This window comes from Erithacus rubecula, assembly GCF_903797595.1.
Source record: "Erithacus rubecula genome assembly, chromosome: 3".
Taxonomy (NCBI): domain Eukaryota; kingdom Metazoa; phylum Chordata; class Aves; order Passeriformes; family Muscicapidae; genus Erithacus; species Erithacus rubecula.
In genome coordinates this window covers 15,742,604-15,761,263 of record NC_136689.1, presented here as the reverse complement: position 1 = coordinate 15,761,263, position 18,660 = coordinate 15,742,604, and the positions used below count along the sequence as shown (strand labels likewise).

At 40.9% G+C, this 18,660-nt stretch overlaps 1 protein-coding gene across 13 annotated transcripts in view; it reads right to left on the bottom strand.

Moving 5' to 3' along the window:
* The window catches only part of ABI1 (abl interactor 1), a 77,781-nt gene that overhangs the window by 36,361 nt on the left and 22,760 nt on the right, over positions 1-18,660 (bottom strand). For all 13 annotated transcript variants that reach the window (XM_079299584.1, XM_079299595.1, XM_079299588.1 and 10 more), the window contains exon 2: positions 17,617-17,784. In XM_079299584.1, the coding sequence (XP_079155710.1) occupies positions 17,617-17,784 (168 nt within the window). The remainder of the gene's footprint in view (positions 1-17,616; positions 17,785-18,660) is intronic.

Below are 18,660 nucleotides of genomic sequence, written 5' to 3'. Positions count from 1 at the left end.
GACTAGGATTCACTGAGAATTGGACCCCAACTGGATCCCAATTTCCACAACATGACCTCTGGAGTGGCACATATACCTATACAATAGCACAGAAAAGGAAAAAGGTAGGTCTGTTCAGCTAAAGGATTATTTCTATAGATGCTTTTCAGTGCACCCTATTGGCTAATCTAGTCATGCATTCTGCTGGAGAAGCTGAGCAGAAAGGGGACATGGGGCAAGGACAGACCAGAGGGGCTGGGAGCAGGTACACAACATTCTAGGACAAGAATCAGAGCAAAGAAACCAGCCCACACATCCAAGAGCCAGACTTGTGTTCATGGCTGTTTTTTCTTCTTTCCTGGTGCCAAGTGCAAATGGGAGGACTGCTACAGAGGATACAAATTCATCCCTCAGACAGCACTGAAGAAGCTTCTCACATATTCTCTTAATGGTTATTTCAGGCATTTTCATTCATGAGGCTGATCAGATAAAATGGGGCACCTGACAGAAGCCAGTGGGTCTCACCTACAAAACGCCACCTCACAGAATTTGGGTCTACAAATGAGAAACATCTTTGGAGAGACAAAAGGAAGTCTCATCACACCCTCACCCCCTGCTCCCCACTTTGCCCAGCTGAAAGGAAGATGATGTCAACACAGAGCATAAGGAGGGGAGGTCCACAGAGCATCTCTGGTAACAGGGAGAGGGATGTGGGAAGTAAGACTGGTAACAGATGGCAACTGAAGGCAAACGGAGTTTAAGTCCTACAGAGGAAGAGATTTTTAGCAGCCCTTATTATGGAAGGAAAACAGTTAAGACAACAGCCCTCCCTCCTCTCCGTTGCATTGGTGAAATGCCAGAAGCACTTTGCTAAAGTTCACATAAGCATGGGGGAAATGGAACTTCAAACATCTGGAGTATGGAGGTCAGACAGCGCTGCAGAAGCAGCTGGCCCTGCACGCAGGAGGCGGCTGTCTGCCAGAGACTGAGGAGGTGGGATGGGTCTGTGGCTGAAAGCAAGAGCCTGGAAAACAGCAGATTGAAGTTCTATTCCTGGCTCTGCCAGACTTCCTGTGCTATGCCAAGCAAGGAGCTTTGCTGCTTGGGCTTGGAGCTGTGCACCTGCAGCAGCATCAGGAATAGACAGAGTACAGGTGGGCACAGGTACAGGCAGCACTGCCTCAGCTGCCTGCTCTGGGCACAGTGACACACAGTGGCAGATAGCCCAGATTTCTATGTTAAACACCTTCCACTGATGATTTTAATTGGTAATGAAAATGAGAGTTACAGATAATACTTCCTGTGCTTTGGCAAAACCTACTGCCAATTTTAACCATTTGAACAAATAAAATGTACATACACTGCAATAAGAAGTGCATTATGAATATTATTCATTAAAAAAAGTACTAGCCCTCCAATGACATGTGATACATGTTTATATGGAGTACAACAAATTTTTTGTGTTCTACATAACTTTCTTTTCTTTCAAATGCAACTTCCAATGTCAATATCTTCTTCAAGAGCTTGACTCTAATAGACAGATGAAAAAATGCATCACTAATGTAGATCTCTGTGGGAAGACACAGAGAAGAGGAGACAAGGCATTTATCTCCATCTGCCTCCTAAAGTCTATGGCTTTTCAGCATCCACTGTCAGGAGTGGAGGAAGAGAGAGAAATAGCTTTCAAGCTTCCAACAGTTCCCATAGCTTCTGACACAAAATTCCTCATCACTCTAGAGTATGGTTTCCAGTACTTTCAGGAGATTCAGCTGTGGCTGAACCCCACACCCCACGGCTTCACAAGAGCAGCACAACAGGAAGTACAGACCCAGCTCTGCATCAGATCAAAACCACAGCACATGGCAAATTAACAACTGGTAACCATTCACTTGAGTTTCACACTGCAACAAACATCTTTCTGAATGTCAGTGCTTTTACTCAGCCCTTCCTCTGATCCACCACCTCCCCTTTACCAAGACAGGATTCCAATCAGAGAACTCTCAAGATACACCCCCTCTCCTCTAGTGTTCTACACTGAGCTGAACAGACATTTCAATGCTTAACTAACACCAGTTGCTGATTAAAATGAGTCTTCAAAGTGGAAGACACTTCAAAAGAGAAGTGTTTCAACAGTACAAGCTGATGGATTTTTGACAGAACAACATTTGGGATGTGCAGTCATGTTACATTTGTATTGAGCCCTAAAAAGCATAAAAAGCAGATAAATGATTTTGATTATGCAAAGTAAAAATTCCACCTGTATGTGTATTTCAGTCTGTGACATTAGATATCAGTAACTTCAATTTTTATTTTATTTTTTTTTCCTGGGTATTCCTGAAGATATGCATGACTAAGTAAATTCAAAAGAAAAAAAAGAAGAAACTAAATATGCTTCTGCAAGCTTCCACATAAGAGTTTCAACATTTTAAAGTAGCTGATTGAGGTCCTCTTTTCCTTACTGGAAACGCACTTGTCTAGAATTAAACAAAACATACAAACCTAAATATATTTTTGACTGAGGAATGCACAATAGAAAGGAAAAATTAAACTGCTTCTTCAGTAGTTTGGACGCACTAAAGAACCACCATGGGAGTAGAACAAAACTGTATGTCAAACGAAAAGCACTTTGTGTGCCAAAAAAAGCAACTCCATAGGAGAGGAACATGTGCAATTGCAAAGAACACTGCAGGTGGCTGAAAAGGAAACCATCTAAAAAAAGCCTATGAAAAATAAACTCAACAGAACAAGTCTGAATTTTCTGAAAGTTTGTCTGAGGTAAGAAGCTGATAAAGCTGTAACAATGATGAGTCAGAATGCTCATGCCTGGGAAACAAAACAAAACAAAACAAAAAAACAAAAAAACAAAAAAATAAATAAAATTTAAAAAAGCCCAAAGCCCAGTACTTCATGTTTATTTGTAAGCTGGCAAGTCAAATTGGGAAGAACATGGGACAGAACCCACACCAACAGAAAGTGAGCTAATACTCCTTAGCCTGAATGCATCACTTCAGTGCTTCATTTAATCAGCTCTAATAGCAAAAATAAAATCTTTTCCAGTAATAAAGGTTATGTTACGTGGATGGGATAATGGAATTATTGTGTATTTCATTTATTATGATAAAGAATAACAAAACTCACACATAAAAACTATTGTCATTTATAACATGTATTTACTTGAAAGTGGTCAGGACTAGCTTTCAGACACATACTTGGTTAAAACAAGAAAATCCCAACCACCAAATGACCTAAAACCAACAAAAAATTACACAAAGACACTTCTCCCAAGCACCCCTTTCCTCCACATGAATTTAGGGCCTATGAGATGTCTCAGGCTGACAGTTTTAAGAGAGACTGTTTCCCTCACACATAAAACAAGGACGGCATATGTTGGAATGATGATGGGTATCCTTTAGCTACCTGCAGACATAGTTTGATTACAAATTACCCAAGGGGCAATGTTCCTTCTATACCTCTTTGATCTTATGTCATCTGATGGCAGTGATACAAGCTAGTGGGAGATGTGCTGGTTTTCAGCTTGTCAGCACTGCACCAGGAGTAACTCATGAGTATTAATTAAACAGCCATCATATGGCTAAAGGCCACACTATCTACACCACAAACCCTCTTGCCACAACAGCTTACCTTACATGAAATGTATATTTCTCATTTCCTACATGTTCAAGAGTCGAATATTCCACTTTGTCCAGAAGAGAACTACTAAAATTCTGGACTTTAAAAAAATTTTTTAAATAAAAAAGTAGGCAAGATGCTACAGCAAGTGAATTTGTTGCAGCACTATGACGTGCTAGTCCAATGGAGTGATAACCACCAACAGCAATTTGTTCTCCCTTGTCCTCCCTGTCCATCAGTAAAATAGGGAACAACCCTCGGCCACTACAGATTCCAATCTAAAAGTTTCCAGTACACATATTCTACTTTACAGTTCACTTACTACTCATACTACTATCTTCTGCATATTATTGTAGCAAAGAGCTCTTCCATGTCCCCTGAATACCAAAACAACCAGAATCTGACAAGTTCCTCACTTTTGTTTTCAAAGAGAAATATAGAACAAAATGGATCAACTTTTTTAAGCTGTCTGTTTTCTCAAACCCCCTTCAGCAAGAAGGTAGGTACATTTACAGAGGACAAGCTAGAAGCATCAAACTTCCATCAGCTCAGACTTCCAAAAATTGAGTTTCCACAGCATGGCATGTTAAGATATGCAGGCAAAAAAGGAGAGTTGACAAAAATTCCCTCACATGTTTCCTAAGACTGCGCTACTATTTTGGACTGAGTCATACAGACTTCTTGCAATTTGGGATATATTAAGTAAAAGCAGAAGACAGACAAGCAATCATGAGGATGTATGACATTTACCAGTTTAACAGGGTGGGAAGCAAGGGCCAAGGCAGAGATAGAATTGCTAAGGCTGCTCTAATTCTTCATTGCCATTTTTATTTCCACACACAACTCAAACAGGAAGTTGCACATTGTTTCTGTAAATGGATTTCCCTTAGCCACCCAACTCTTGGCCACGACTGACATAAAATACTGCAGTTACATCTGTTGGTAACATCCAGATGGCCTCAGAAGTGCCAGCAGCACTTACCCCATACTGAGCCACAACCTTATCCACCCCAAACTTTTCTAATTCAGGCAGGGCCTCTGGCAGAGGGAGCCTGGCCCGACAAACTGTGCCATCATTCAGACTCTCCACCAGGAACACATCTCAGGCTTGTACATGCACACACCCAAAATTAATATCTTGAGTCCATCCTGTGCAAGAGCACCTGAAGACAAACACTGCAGCCTGATGGCAGGTTAAAAGACAGTACAAGTCTTGTGAGTAGGCAGAGACACAGGCACACCACTATGTCCCTGCTGCTGAATATATTATCCTACTACTGCTACAGTCACTTCATTAGACTGATCATGTGCTCAGAAATTAGCCATTTCCACTGTGCAGCTATTAGCATAATGATTAAATATGATTGGAAACACTTGGGGAGAAGCAGAGAATCAGCCACTGGAGAGGACATAGAGAATGAAGCCAGTGAAAGGAAGCAGCTGGAAGCCTGCAGTTTTAAAAACCTTGTCTCCAGGATAACTGAGCCCACAATTCAGGGAATAGGGGGCAGAGAGCAAAACACTGTCCATCACAAGAGAATGACAGGTAAAAGACTGGCCATCTCCTACTGTCACTTTAGGCAGAACTTATACATATGCTACACAAATATTGACCAATGAAGTGTTTACAGCTAACTGAGGAGGGCAGAGGGGTGCACTGGTGAGGATGCTCCAAACACCATGGTGGGTTATAAGCCTCTGAATGGCACCACAGAGTTTGAAGAGAAAGCACTTCCACCCTACAGTAACAGCCACCATGGACATGTGCATGACTGGACACTGACCTGTGCAGTGCTGGACACTAAACACACACTGAAGAGTCACTGAACACCTGCAAGAAACCTGAGTGCACAGGAGAGTGGTGGGGACTGATGTATCACTACCCTAATCAGGGAGGGAGGTGCTGCTGAGCTCCCCCAGAGATGAAGGGGTAGATCACAATGCAACTTAATGGGCCACAAAAAAGGCAGCTGTGCAAACTGCTGTGGCCTACCTCCCCCACTGCTTTGGAAGAGCCTGGGGAGGTCAATGCTCTTTTTGGATCTCAACTGTGTATATCCATTCAGCAATGCAGAGTGTGTTTACTCCCAGAAGTATACAGCTAATATAAACAACAACTACACATTTGTTTTAAGAACTACTGCGACTAAAGAATCTCAGCAAATGGGAAGGACGGGAAGAGGTCTCAGGAAAACTATCCAAGTAAGATCTGCAGACTGCTCACAATCTGTTTTCCCAGGATGTTTGCTTAAGTCACATAATTATTTGCAGAACCTCTGCTTTCTAAAAATGTATTTGGAAAAACTCAACCCACATTTTCTTAAATCAGTTTCTACTGATTAGATGATGCTTTTCAATATTCTCAAATTAGGTGACCTGTCATTATCCAAAAATGACCAGTCAGCAGCGTCCTCTGAAACATATTCTAGGCAAACATTTCACACGAAAACCAGTTTTTCAAAATGTCAGATATATTTAGTCCAAGCATTTCAGCCAGTTTTAGTGGAGAGAACCTCTGAAGAAATTTTTGCATTGACTGAAGGACTACACATGCAGCTTGAGGAAATAAAGTCTTAAAGTTATTGAGCTGAAAATAAGATCCAGTAACTTGAAGTTGTGATCCTCTCACTCTCCTTTTACTCCCACACCTGGATGTCTAGAAATATGAAGCAAGCTTGATATTCTTGCTGCCAGCCCAGGGGCACACTGCACTGCAGGAGGAATTTGCTGCTTAAAGCAGCAAAATCCCCAGTGATTGAACTTGAGTTTTGCTCAGTGAAGGCTTATGGAAACCATCCCTGTTTCCTGAGCTTTTTGTTATTTATTAATGTGCCACAGCCTGAGCTCAGAAAAGGGAAAAACTTGTTATTTTTAGCAAAGCACCATGAACACACAGAAATTCTCTCCAGTTTTAGCATTCAGATTCCAGAGCACCATCAAACACAACCACTATATCATGAGTGCTTCAAAACTGTAATAGATGCAGCACTTCTGAGGCCAGCTGTTATGCTGACATCAAAATAAGGCACTAGCAGACACATCTACAGGTCTGAACACCATCCAAAACACAAAATCAGATATGCTTAATTACACATCAGGTTAGGATGAGGCTAAACCAGGGATATGCAAGTGGTAAGATGACCACCCTCAGTGTGTAGAGTGGAACAAATGAAATAAAGGATGACCTGGCTCCTATCACCTTATAGGTGATATAACCCTATCAGTGCTGGCTCTTAACATGAGATTTAGAATGCATGAGAAAGCTAAATCAAAATACAGTGACACAGGTAAGAGATTAAGAAGCTGATAAAGACTGATTTGTTTCAGGTCTTTTGACTGGACTTCTCTCTTTACCTTAATGACTCAAAATTACATCAGGTTAGAACATTTCTGTTATGATTAGGAGGTTCCTCCATTTCTCAAATGGAGATTGTCCTCAATTACTCCAGCATCTCACCCATCACCACAGCAGGCAAAAAAGTCCTGAGACTGAGTACTGAAATTACATGATATTTCTACCATTCTTCCATTCTCAGAAGCCATAATCAGCAAATACACATGCACAGGCCAACTGCATAATTTCAAATTAATCAAAGTTTTAATGAAAGGAAATTCAAGAACTATTTAGAGGAATACACAAATTGCTAGTTCACACCAGAAGGCATCTTATTATCTTACCATACACTACCTAAGAGCTATTAAAGAGCAAAAAATATATACCCTGCTCAAAAAATTCAGTAGCACCTTTTTCAGCCTAGCTTCAGTGACAAGCCTTATCCACAGCAGCACTCATCTTTTCTAGTCCTGTACTACATCTGGCCATTACTGCATCTTGCTCAATACTTGACTTCACACACGTAAGAAAACCCTATAAATGGAAAAAGGAGGATCAGCTTCCCAAAGATGATGTTTATCTCCTTTCCAGTCCAATAAAGGTTGATTTGTGGTTTGAAGGCTTATCTTGCAACCTTATATAGCCTAGTCTTGAACATAGTTCAAAAATATTTACTTAAAATGAAAAAAATAATTCTCTAAGACACTGAGTTCAACATGCAAGCAGAAATTCCTATGTTCAAATCAAGCCTTTCAGTCATTATTCAATTTTCTTGTTTTTATATTTTCAAATGATGGCCCAACTGACTTTTCCTGAAGCAATGATAGGTTTTATTATTTCCATCATGACCCCTCTGAACTCTAAGGTCCCCATCCTACTTGTTCTTACTTTATATTTAGAAGCCTAATAGCTTTTAATCATACCCTTGCTGCTCCTGGTCTTGCCACACAGAGGAATTTGAGATAGCATTACAAGATCAGGTTAATTATTATTTCTCTTTTGCAAGCAAGGACAGAAAAGCCAGTTCAAAAAATAGCAAGCCATGCTTTAGTCCTGGTGTGTGAGACCACACTGAATTGTGCCATTGGATCCATTGTAAATAATCATCTTAGGACAACATGTGAGAGGAAGAAGCAAATGCTTTTAGGCATGAACAGGTGAAGCTACACTAACCATTAGCACTCATACCAGGATGCATTCATTAAGAAGTCATAGCTACTCAGCAGAGTCTTAAAGAGAAAGCAAACAACATACAAAACCTGTGATTCTGTGGTCACATATTACATTTTCATGCTCATAAAATGGAATTAGATACATACTAGTCAAAGTTATTAAATAATGTTGGAACCAGAGTTTAGTATTAGTGAGGAAAATGACAGCTTTAATAATCTGTGTTTTGGAATTTAGAAAGAGGCACACATACTCTTCTGCTGGTTACTTCTACATGCACAGTCAACAATCCAAACAAGAATGACTGAAATAGTAAGTGATGGCCCTAACTAATTGTCACTTAAAATGAGCTCATTCAAAACACATTTTGAGTTTTGTCAAAAAAAATAAAACCCCTATATACAGTACAGCTTTTAAACAAACAAATTTACAATTTTATTTCCACTACTGCCACAATGCCCTCTCTGTGACAGCACTAGCAGCAGGGTCAGGGGAGAATCCACAATATTCTCAAGCAAAATAAGCTGTCCTGAATAAACAATGTTCAGGGTAACATATTTAAGTCTTTAGCCATAAATTATATCACCCAACCAATTTCACTTTTTTTTTGCAGTACAGTAAAAAACTTCCCTTTGTGGTCTGTGACTGCCCCAGTGATGCACAGATGATGCTGGGGAAGGGAAGGGATTCCCACTGGGGCTCAAGAGCCACATAACAAGTGTTTAGCAAGAACAACATAGTTGGACAGATTTTCACATTGCATACACTTTTTTTCAAAGTTACAGAAAAACCACAGAAGTTTTGCCAGCTTTAGAAGAGCAGCTACCAAATCATTCATAGACCTCCCATGAACTAATAAAGTGTTCTCTGTATATATATGACCTGTAAGGGCGTTTTACAAGACATGCATAACAGATACCAATGGGTCCCAAAAGGCTCCTAATAAAGAGAATAAAGTCAAACCAGCAGCAGCATAAAAAGTGGCAGTGTTATAAACACTCTTGTGAATCATTTCTTGGTTTTCCACCTGCAGATCAAAGTGAACTAAGCACTTATGTGCCCCAGTAAAACCAGCCAGCAGAAAGCACTAAGCAATTCCTATCTGAAAAAAGCCCAGCCACAAGCACCCAGCAGGACATGTTCTTGTGCTTGAGTGGCAGCTTCAGTGATGCTCTGCAATGAATGCTGTTACTCAATCTGCTCCACAGTAAGCTTCTTGTACTGGTTTTCCCCCTCAGTTTCCCCAAAAAGAGTCAGCTCAAGCACACTGCTCAGCTGCCACAAAAATCAACATCCCAAACAGCTGCACTGGATGGCACAGGTACAGTAACTGACTAAATGCTTTGGTAGCTGTCTACCTGCTGTTTTATTAGGCACAATGTTCTTATTACCTCATACACTGCATTTATGCAATTAAAACATTTACAGAGATAAAACTTTAATTCAATGTAAACCAGGAACTAGTCATATGTGAAGACTGCTGGTTTACTAAGACTTGAAATAAAAGAAAAATCAATTTCAGGCAGCAAGCTCATCAGATTCATCTGAAGAAAAAAAAAACCAAAACCAAGACTCCTTGTAAAGTCCAATATGTGATTTTATATTAGGTTAGTGACGCATTTTGTCAGATATGAGAGGTTTTCATTAAAAAGACTGCACAAACACTGATGACTCCTTTGTTACACAAAATTGTCCAAAAGGACTTTCAGGGTCATGTTTGCAGTCCGGGATTTTTGGCTTTGATTTCAGAAAACAAGAGGCTGCATCAGGCCTCTTAATTTAGTATTTAATGAGGTATCTAGAGCTTACAGCCAAATAACCATTGAGCAGAAAGAAGATTTTAATGGTCTAAAACTGAAAACTACACATTCAGACTGCCCTTCTAGCAAACAGTGGAATGGGAATAAACATATGAAGGAATTCATGACAGTCAATGGCTATTAAGGTAACCAACTTTGCCCATTCCTCAAAAATATGTTCAAAACCCTGCATTCCGCAGGGGAAAAAATAAAAAGTGTGAAACAAAAGTTTCTGATTCAGTTTCTTCTTCATCAAAACAGCTGCTCCTTCCCATCACAGCAAGGCTGACATTGTGGTTGCTCTCTCCTAGGCATACATAAGTATCATGGGGGCTTACTTTGATTTGTTTGCTGGTAATCTGCTGGGGTTTTCTTTTTGACTGCATCAGCTGAACTGCACAAGAATTACAGACATCCTACATGTCCACATTCATTTGTGGACATGAAGGGAATTTCTCAGCTGAATGGGTGACAAGGCAACTCTTACATATTATACTACTTACAGAGCACTTTATATAGATCTTGTAGAAGCTGATATGCACAAAGTTGACAACAATTTTCATAAGCAGACAGATAAACAGAGCAAGCACAGCATAACTTCTTGGAGCCTTGGCCTCTCTCAGGGAGAGAACAGGAAGAACAGGATGTGAAGCAAAGGCCACAGAGATAACTGTCAGCACTTTATTAGGAGAGGGAACGTCACCCAAGGCAAGCTTAATCTAAACAAAAGGTGCAAGTTTCTAGACATATTTAGAGTATTTGTGGCTGCTGACAGGCACAGGCTGTCCAAGAGAACCAGACAGAAGACATTATCTTTATAATGTATACAACATTAGATGATGCAGTAGTTGGATACTTTTTGTCTTTTCCCACACTTTTGGATGTGTGGAAAGAAAAGTCTGGATGGAAATGGAGCTTTGAAGATTTGTAGGTATGTGATGGCAGTTTCTCCCCTGACTTCGTAATTATCTCACCTCCACCAATTAGTTCCTACAACTTATGATGTGCCTTTCAAGGATACAAAGTCAGCTTTCAGGGTACATCCAGCTGCTGCAGTTTAATACTGAAAAGTCATGGCAGAGATCCAGTGCTGCTGCATCACACTCCAAAATAAAAATGCTTTTTCTAACTCCATGTACTAATCTGCCAAGCTTTAGCTTATGGCTAGCTGCTTAACATTACACTATCACTATCAAGCAAAAGACTAACTGCAGAGACAGAAACAGACTTAAGTACTACTAGGCTACAATAAAACCACTGCTTTGCTTTTTCTTTACCAGACCAAACTAACACAACTCTTTCAACCTCTTCTTTCAGGCTGCATGCTCTATGCCCCTGACCATGGCTGCTAAACTGTCTCCAGTTTTCCTAAATCACTCTTGAACAAGGCAGCGATGACACAAAAAAACCCAAAGAAATCCAAACCACCACCCCACAAAAAAAAACAAACCAAAACAAAACAAAAAAACCCCCCAAAACAACAAAACAAAAAAACCCCTCAGACTCCAGATGAAATCACATCATTGCCTTTCATCTGTTACCCACAATCTTCCCAAGGCAGCCCCACCATACTGCTTCACTTATTCAGATAGCCCTGTGGTGCTGGCTCATGCCCAGCACAGCACCATCAGCACACCAGCTCCTTTCCAACCCATTGCTACTCACACAGTCACCTCCCAGTGCATACAAATGCACTTCAGGCCCTACCCTAGGGTGTAGCACCTTGCACCTTGTCCAGTTCCCCAAGGTTTTTGCTGGTTCAATAAGAGTCCTGAAGCTCTGCCACTCTGTGTATGAATCACCTTTCCTAATTCAGAGTCAGTCCCAGATTTGTTGATGATATGCTTCATGTTCTGAATGGTCTCCAAAGAATGTTCTGAACACTGTGGGCTCCAGTACTGACCCTGGTTCTTAGCAGCAGTCAACCATTTGCTTGTTCTGGCTAATCTTCTCTCCAATTAACAGTCCTTCCATTTAGCCAGTATGTTCTTCAGGTCAAAGACAAAGGTCAGGGTGTAAGCATTTACTTTTTTTTAAAGAGACACCTTCGGACATAAAAGTAACTTTGGAGGCACAGTCACTATTAAGAGGATCTGAAAAGGTCTTTTGCTCCTATCCAGGAGTGTACTAAAGTACATCAGATAATTGCTTGTTTTTAGGAATAACCATCCACATTCATCACCAGATTTGTCACATTTTCTACCCTCTTCCTACTTCTTGGCTTTCAAATATTAATTAAACTATTGGAGTGTATAAAATAGAAGCCTCTCTAAGTCCTTCAGACAGAAAAGAATGCAGGGATTGAATTAAAGCCTCTAAAGAAATTAAAATATATTAGGCCACTCAGACATGAAGCACAAGTGTAAGTTTTAGTTTTAAGTAGGAATATACTTTAAGTGCCTCAAGAGAGTAAAAAGCCCTAAAGCCTAGTTCAAAGTTCAGTAACTTAGCTCCAGACATAATAAAAACATAGCAGAACACTGTTTGCATTTCTAGATAGAACAGATAGAACCATTTATGTGAACAGATAGAACTACATGCGTAAATTATGTGTAAGGACTGACACGACTTTCATATTTTAGAATTGAGCTCTGATAAGTGTAGGAAGAATATTTTAGAATTGTGTTTTTAGCTGATTAGATGATTTATGAATAAAACCCCCTGTATTGGGGTGAAAGAGGAAGAAGGAGGAAGAAGGAGGAAGAAGAAGAAAGGTGTGGGAGCTGCTGCTGCTCCTGCTTGGGGCTCTATGCCAGAATACCTTTAGCATGGACTTTGATACTCTGAATTCTTTGCCTTAAGACTGATGCATTCATGCAATAAATAACTTTACAGCAACCAATAACTGCTCTTGTCTTTTTGAGACATGAAAATCTTGACATTAAACCATGTTGTGAACAAACACCACAATCCCTAAATGAAGTATCACATTAATCCAAAGTACACACACTCTGAAAGCTCCTTCCCACAAAAACTAAATCATAAAGAGTCACCACTGTACCTGCACTGCCTTTTGCCTTTCAAACACCAAAGACAGGCTGAGCATGTGATAACTCTTGTGCCCCTCTCCCCTGTCAAACATCAACTTTGGACAGCCCCAGAACATGTTCAGGACTTCTCTGAAAGCTGATTCAGTCCTGACTGGTAGCTAACCCAGTGGAAAGGCCTTAGTACTTGGGATTGTCTATGTGTGATTGAAGACAGACTACAGCTGCAGGATTCAGAAAGCCTATCTGCATATTTGCACTGTTGCCCCAACTTTACCTACACAACCACTCCGTAGCAAATAAAGCATTTGGCTATCTGCTTGCATACAGCACTTGAATTACACATGCAAGTAATTAGACATGGATGGTAACAGGCAGGTTTCTTCTGAACTAATTCAGGGGAGATTTTAAATTTTTTTTTTTAGTTCTAAAAGCTTATGATTTAAATGGTAACAAAAGATGTGCATGTACCTTTTTTTGCTGAGAGTGATGTTCTAAGAACACATTATTTTGCAATGCTCTCTATTTCGCATTAGAGGAGAGCTTTGAATGCAAAAGAAAATCTTCACACTGAATGTTTAAAAGGGGCAGTGTCTCCTGGTGAAAATTATCACTTCTTAAAAAGGAGACTATTGCTTTCTTTATGCTTGATTTAAATACTGAGCTATTTAAAAACAGTTTTATGTAGAGAGGAAAAAAAAAAGGAATAGTTGCTACACCCAGTGCTACAGCTCTGACATAAACATGAGTGCTGATCTGTTACATTTTTCAGCTTTGACAGAGTAAACAAGGATATCCCTGTCAACCTCTCTGCTCTGAGAAACATGGCTATCCCATCTTCATTCTCTTGAACTTTGTGGAAATGAAGCAGCAAAAAATTTATCTTGAAGTATATGTTTTAAGTCAACTCTCATTTCCAAGAAGAGGAGATGAAGAGCTGAGTACAGCCAAGAAACAGCGCTGAGTACAGAGGGACAATCACTCCCCTAGTCCTGCTGGCCACACTACACAGGCCATGCTGGGTCAGCTTCAGCTTGTGTTGACCAACATCCCCAGGTACTTCTCCAAGCCAGGAATGCTGCATGGGGTTGTTGTAGCCTAACTGCAGTGCCTGGCACTTTATCTTGTTGAACCTCAGACCATTAGCCTCTTCCAATCTATCCAGCCTGTCCAGATCCCCATTCAGAGCCCTCCTGACCTCCAGCAGACCAACACTGCCACCCCCTTTGCTGTGTCTGCAAATTGACTGAGGGTGCTCTCAATCCCCTCATCAAGATCATTGATAAAGCTATTAAATAGGACTGGTTCAAATATCAAGCCCTGGGGAACACCACTGGTGACCAGTGACCAGCTGGATGTGGCTCCATTCACCAGCACTCCCAGATCTGGCCATTTCTGCAGCTTTCTACCCAGCAAAGAGCACACCTATCCAAGCCACCAGCAGCCAGTTTCTGCAGGAGATGCTGTGGGAAATGATGTTAAAGGCTTTACTAATGCCCAGGCAGACACATCCACAGCTTCTCTCTCATCCACTATGTGGGTCTCCTTGTCATGGAAGGGGATCAGGTTGGTCAAGCAGGACTTGTCTTCACAAACCCATCCTGGCTGGGCCTGATTCCCTGGTTTCATGTGTCACATGACAGCACTCAAGATGATGCATTCCATGACCTACCCTGGCATCAAGGTCAGGGTGACAGTTTGGTACTTCCCCAGATCCTACATTCAGTCCTTCTTGTAGGATGGAGTCTGGCACATTTGCTAAGTTAATGCCATCAGTGAAGTCCTGATGCTCATGCTGGTGCTAAGTATACACTTATTATCTTCTTCTCCCCAATTCTTGCCAACAAGGGTAAGTAGAATCCCTTATTCAGAAGGGTTTTCAAACTTCTCCACAAGAATGACCAAGACTCTGCTCTGCCATATCAGAGCAGCTTGAAAAGGTCAAGTCAGCTTGGCAATGCTCCAAGTCAATATAAAGGATTTAAACCAAAGAGCTGAGCTCTATGTGTACAGCCCCCTGCACTGGGTGTACTAAAGGATCACATGGCAGACCCAGGCATTACAGCTGGAAGACAACTGTAACTACAGAAAATACAGATGCAGCTGGGCAGGTTTTTGCTGTGGCTGCTACATAAAAGCCATCCTGGAGCTGTTCTCTGCCTCCACCTCAGAAAAGTGCTCCCTCACCAAACTGCAATTACTCATGTGAAGCCTCTGTGTTTGTGCTCAACCAGAAACCAAAGCCAACTAAATTTCTTTCCTATAAAGCCAAGCACCATTTCCACCTGTAAAATTAGGCACCAGTGACAATATAACACACTAGTCTATCACCTAACTTTTCATGAGTGCTTTTTCCAGTGAAGAAGATAAAGCTAGGAAAAATACAGGGTGGCTACTAATCAGGCTTAGCTGTTCAGGGATTTAGCTTAGAGTTATTCTGGAGAACATGCATAGTGAACTGCAAACTAGTACAGAAACAGAAATGGTCTCTGCTCAGAAGAATCACAGGACTTTCTTCCTTAGAAGAACTGTCAAATTTCACAGACAGCTGCTTTTTTTTTTGCAAAACCCAGAATCGAGTAATTGACTGGCAATGCCTCAGTTCTGTGTTCCTAGGCAATACTTCTTTCATGGAAAAGAATGCCATTTTGAGAATTTGTTCTTTCCCATGCTTTAGTAATAGGAAAATATTCACAATTGATACAGGCACAGGGAAGGACACTCTGGAGATCCCAAACATTTTAAACATTTAAAAACAGTCTATCACAGCAATTGTACAGCCAATTTAAGAAAGGCAGTTGAAGCATTTGAGCAGAAACACTTCAAAGCAAACAGCTGAGCTGGTATGTGTGCATTATCTGTATCCAGTTTAATTCTACAAAATTAGTCTGCAGAGGTTCATTTATAAGCAAGGATTAGTTTCAGGCAAGACCAACCAGGACAGAAACTACAAGCAAGTGACCTTGCTAAACACTCCTCAAAAGCTTTACAAAGCACTGATTGTTCACAGCCTTTAGCAAACAGTTCATGTATCAGGTGACTCAGTAGCTTTCAGCATAGTGCCTTCAATCCAAGCAGCAAATAGTACAGTGGGTTAACACCTTTTATGCTAGTATCAAACATTTTGGTTTTTTCCATGGCTAGTCATATTAGTGGGCCAATGCGAATTTAACAATAAGTGCTTCACACACACACACATTGCAGCTCTCAACACTCAAGAAAATATATGCTCAGTATAAGAGGGCATCCAATGCTTGGGGAAGTCTGTGGTTCAGTTCTTTATTCAGTCATTTCTTAAGAAGTAGTCATAATCCCAGCATCCCTGAATACTTAAGATTTTTGGGTTTGTTTTCCTTTTTTTTTTTTTTTTATTCTGTTATCTACAGCAATTTCATTTCCTCCTTTCCTGTTTCAGTGGCAGGTACTTTTTAAACACTTCACACAGCTTTCAGCATGGTTTAGTTCTCAGCACAAGTAAATCTCACGTGCCTTTTTGATAGGTTTGTTACTAGGAAGGCCCTTTCATAGGCACTGGAATCTTCTCCCCGCTGACATGTTTTTGATAAAACCACTGTGCTGCCATTTCACAGAAATATGTTTAGAAGTCACAACTCTAAAAAATAGTAAGAGGTTAGCAGGGCTGGGGAGGGACACAGCAGAGACCATAAGCAGCACTTTCTTTCTCGTATTGGGTCTAAGGTGTACCACCAACAGGATGCTGTTTGACAAACCATGGTTTTTAATTCACTGGCTGCACTGAAGAACATCTTGGGTTGCATCCTGTGCTATTTTTTTATGAAACATCTCAAAGAGGCATAGGACAAAGCCCAGTGAAGATCCTACTGAATTTCAGTAAGAGCATGACAGGGTGGATACTGGGCTGTTAACAACTCCCTCAAGCCCATTTCAGAACACCAACAGAAGGATGAAATAACTGAGTCCTGTGCCTGCCTTCACTGGCACTAACATGGCACACACCTGGTTATGCAGCAAGCTACTTCCAGATTAAACACAGCAGACATTTTTGGCTGAGTTAGCATACAATCAAGCCAATGATCAGGTACAAGACAGGCAGCAGCAGCAGCAATGCTTTCCCCCCCCCCCCCAGAAGCAGGCAGCCAGAGTGAAGCTTCAGCCAGGGAAATACAGGCTGCCACAGCAAGGGATAGGCCTATTCTTTCCTGACATCTATTTCCATGTCCTCACTGCAGAAACTCCACTGCAGTCACAGTACAAGTCAGGTCAGCTTACTCATTTAACTGCCTTGGCTGGGAAAGAGTTTGGCTTGAGCAGGTAGTGGCAGCATGTGAACCCCTCTCCCCTTCCACACAGCACATGAAATTATATCCTGCAAGTCTATGAAAACAAATTAACTCACTGCATGTGTTAAATAAAATACCACCTCCCATATGGCATTTCTAACTGGATTTCCTTCAGAAACAGAATCCTCTCAACCCTCCCTCAAGTGCAGCTTCAGATCTTGAAATCTTAATTATTAACTCCTACTTTAAATATAATTCCAGCAGTCTTGATACAGGAACTATTTTGGTCATGACCTTACACACAAAAGCATGTTTCACAAATAGTAGAAAGAAAATAGCCTGATCATTTTCTAGCTCAATAAAGAAGTCAACAAAAATTAAGCAACTCAATAAGAGACATGATAATGCTTCCTCCAACACTGTCAGTCCTCTACCAATAAAAGAAAAGCAATTACCTGGGAGATATGGTTGATGGAGGACTCCATCCTCCGTAGCTGGGACGCTTGGATGTCCAGCAGTTGTAACACATTGTTGGCCAGTGCATTGATCTGATAAGCAACACTGGCTAGAGACTGAGTTGTGTAGGCTTTGGTCTCTTCTAATGCTTTCCTTTTATCTGGAGCCTGTAAAGCAAAAGAAGAAGACATCTGCTTTAAGCCAGGAAGAAAATGGGGGAAAAGGACAGGAACAAAAAATACAACCTGTATTTGGAAGACTCTGTAATCAAGAGCAGCCAAAGTACTTGTTCTGCATGAGATTTAAAAAAAAAAATCTCAATCATACAGAGGAGATAAAGTATTTGAAAAATTTTTAACTATAATATATTTAGATACCAAGAAACAATTCATTGAGTAGGAAAAACAACACTACCGTGATTTGTCGGAGTTGAGTTCCTAAAGCCTGCCCAATCCCTCATTTCTCAAAAAGCCTCCAAATCCCCATGACCACTGAAATGCTCCTTTTGCCATTTCTTATGAGGTCATGCAGCCCAGGCTAATTAAAACAAAAAAATATTTTCCCAGAGTTGGGTGTCCCCTGTTCCACATGCCATATACAAAGTCCATCCTCCAGCTATGCTGGCCACTACTCCCACAGAGCAGAAGGGCAAGTAGAGCATCAGCATGGCATGCACAGAGATCTCCTGCACACAGGAGTGCTTGTGAAATTATCCCTCCTCACACAAAAGCTTAATAAACTTTCCTTGACAGCTGAGAAAGTTCATAATGGACTGAGAAGACACACATATTTTGAAGTATCAGAAAGGAATATATGCTTTCCCCTGAAGGGTAAAAATATAGGGAAAGGGTAACTTTCCCACTGAAATCACAGCTTGCTAAGGTAAAGTCCTCAATCTGTCCTGAGGCATTAGAACCTAGTCAGAGGGCAGGTTACTGTCCAAGATCAGGAACATTTACATGTCTTGAGTTGCATGGCCTGAGTAAGCCCCTCTTCTCTGGCAGGACAGGAGACACCAACACCACCTCTACTAGAAAGAACCC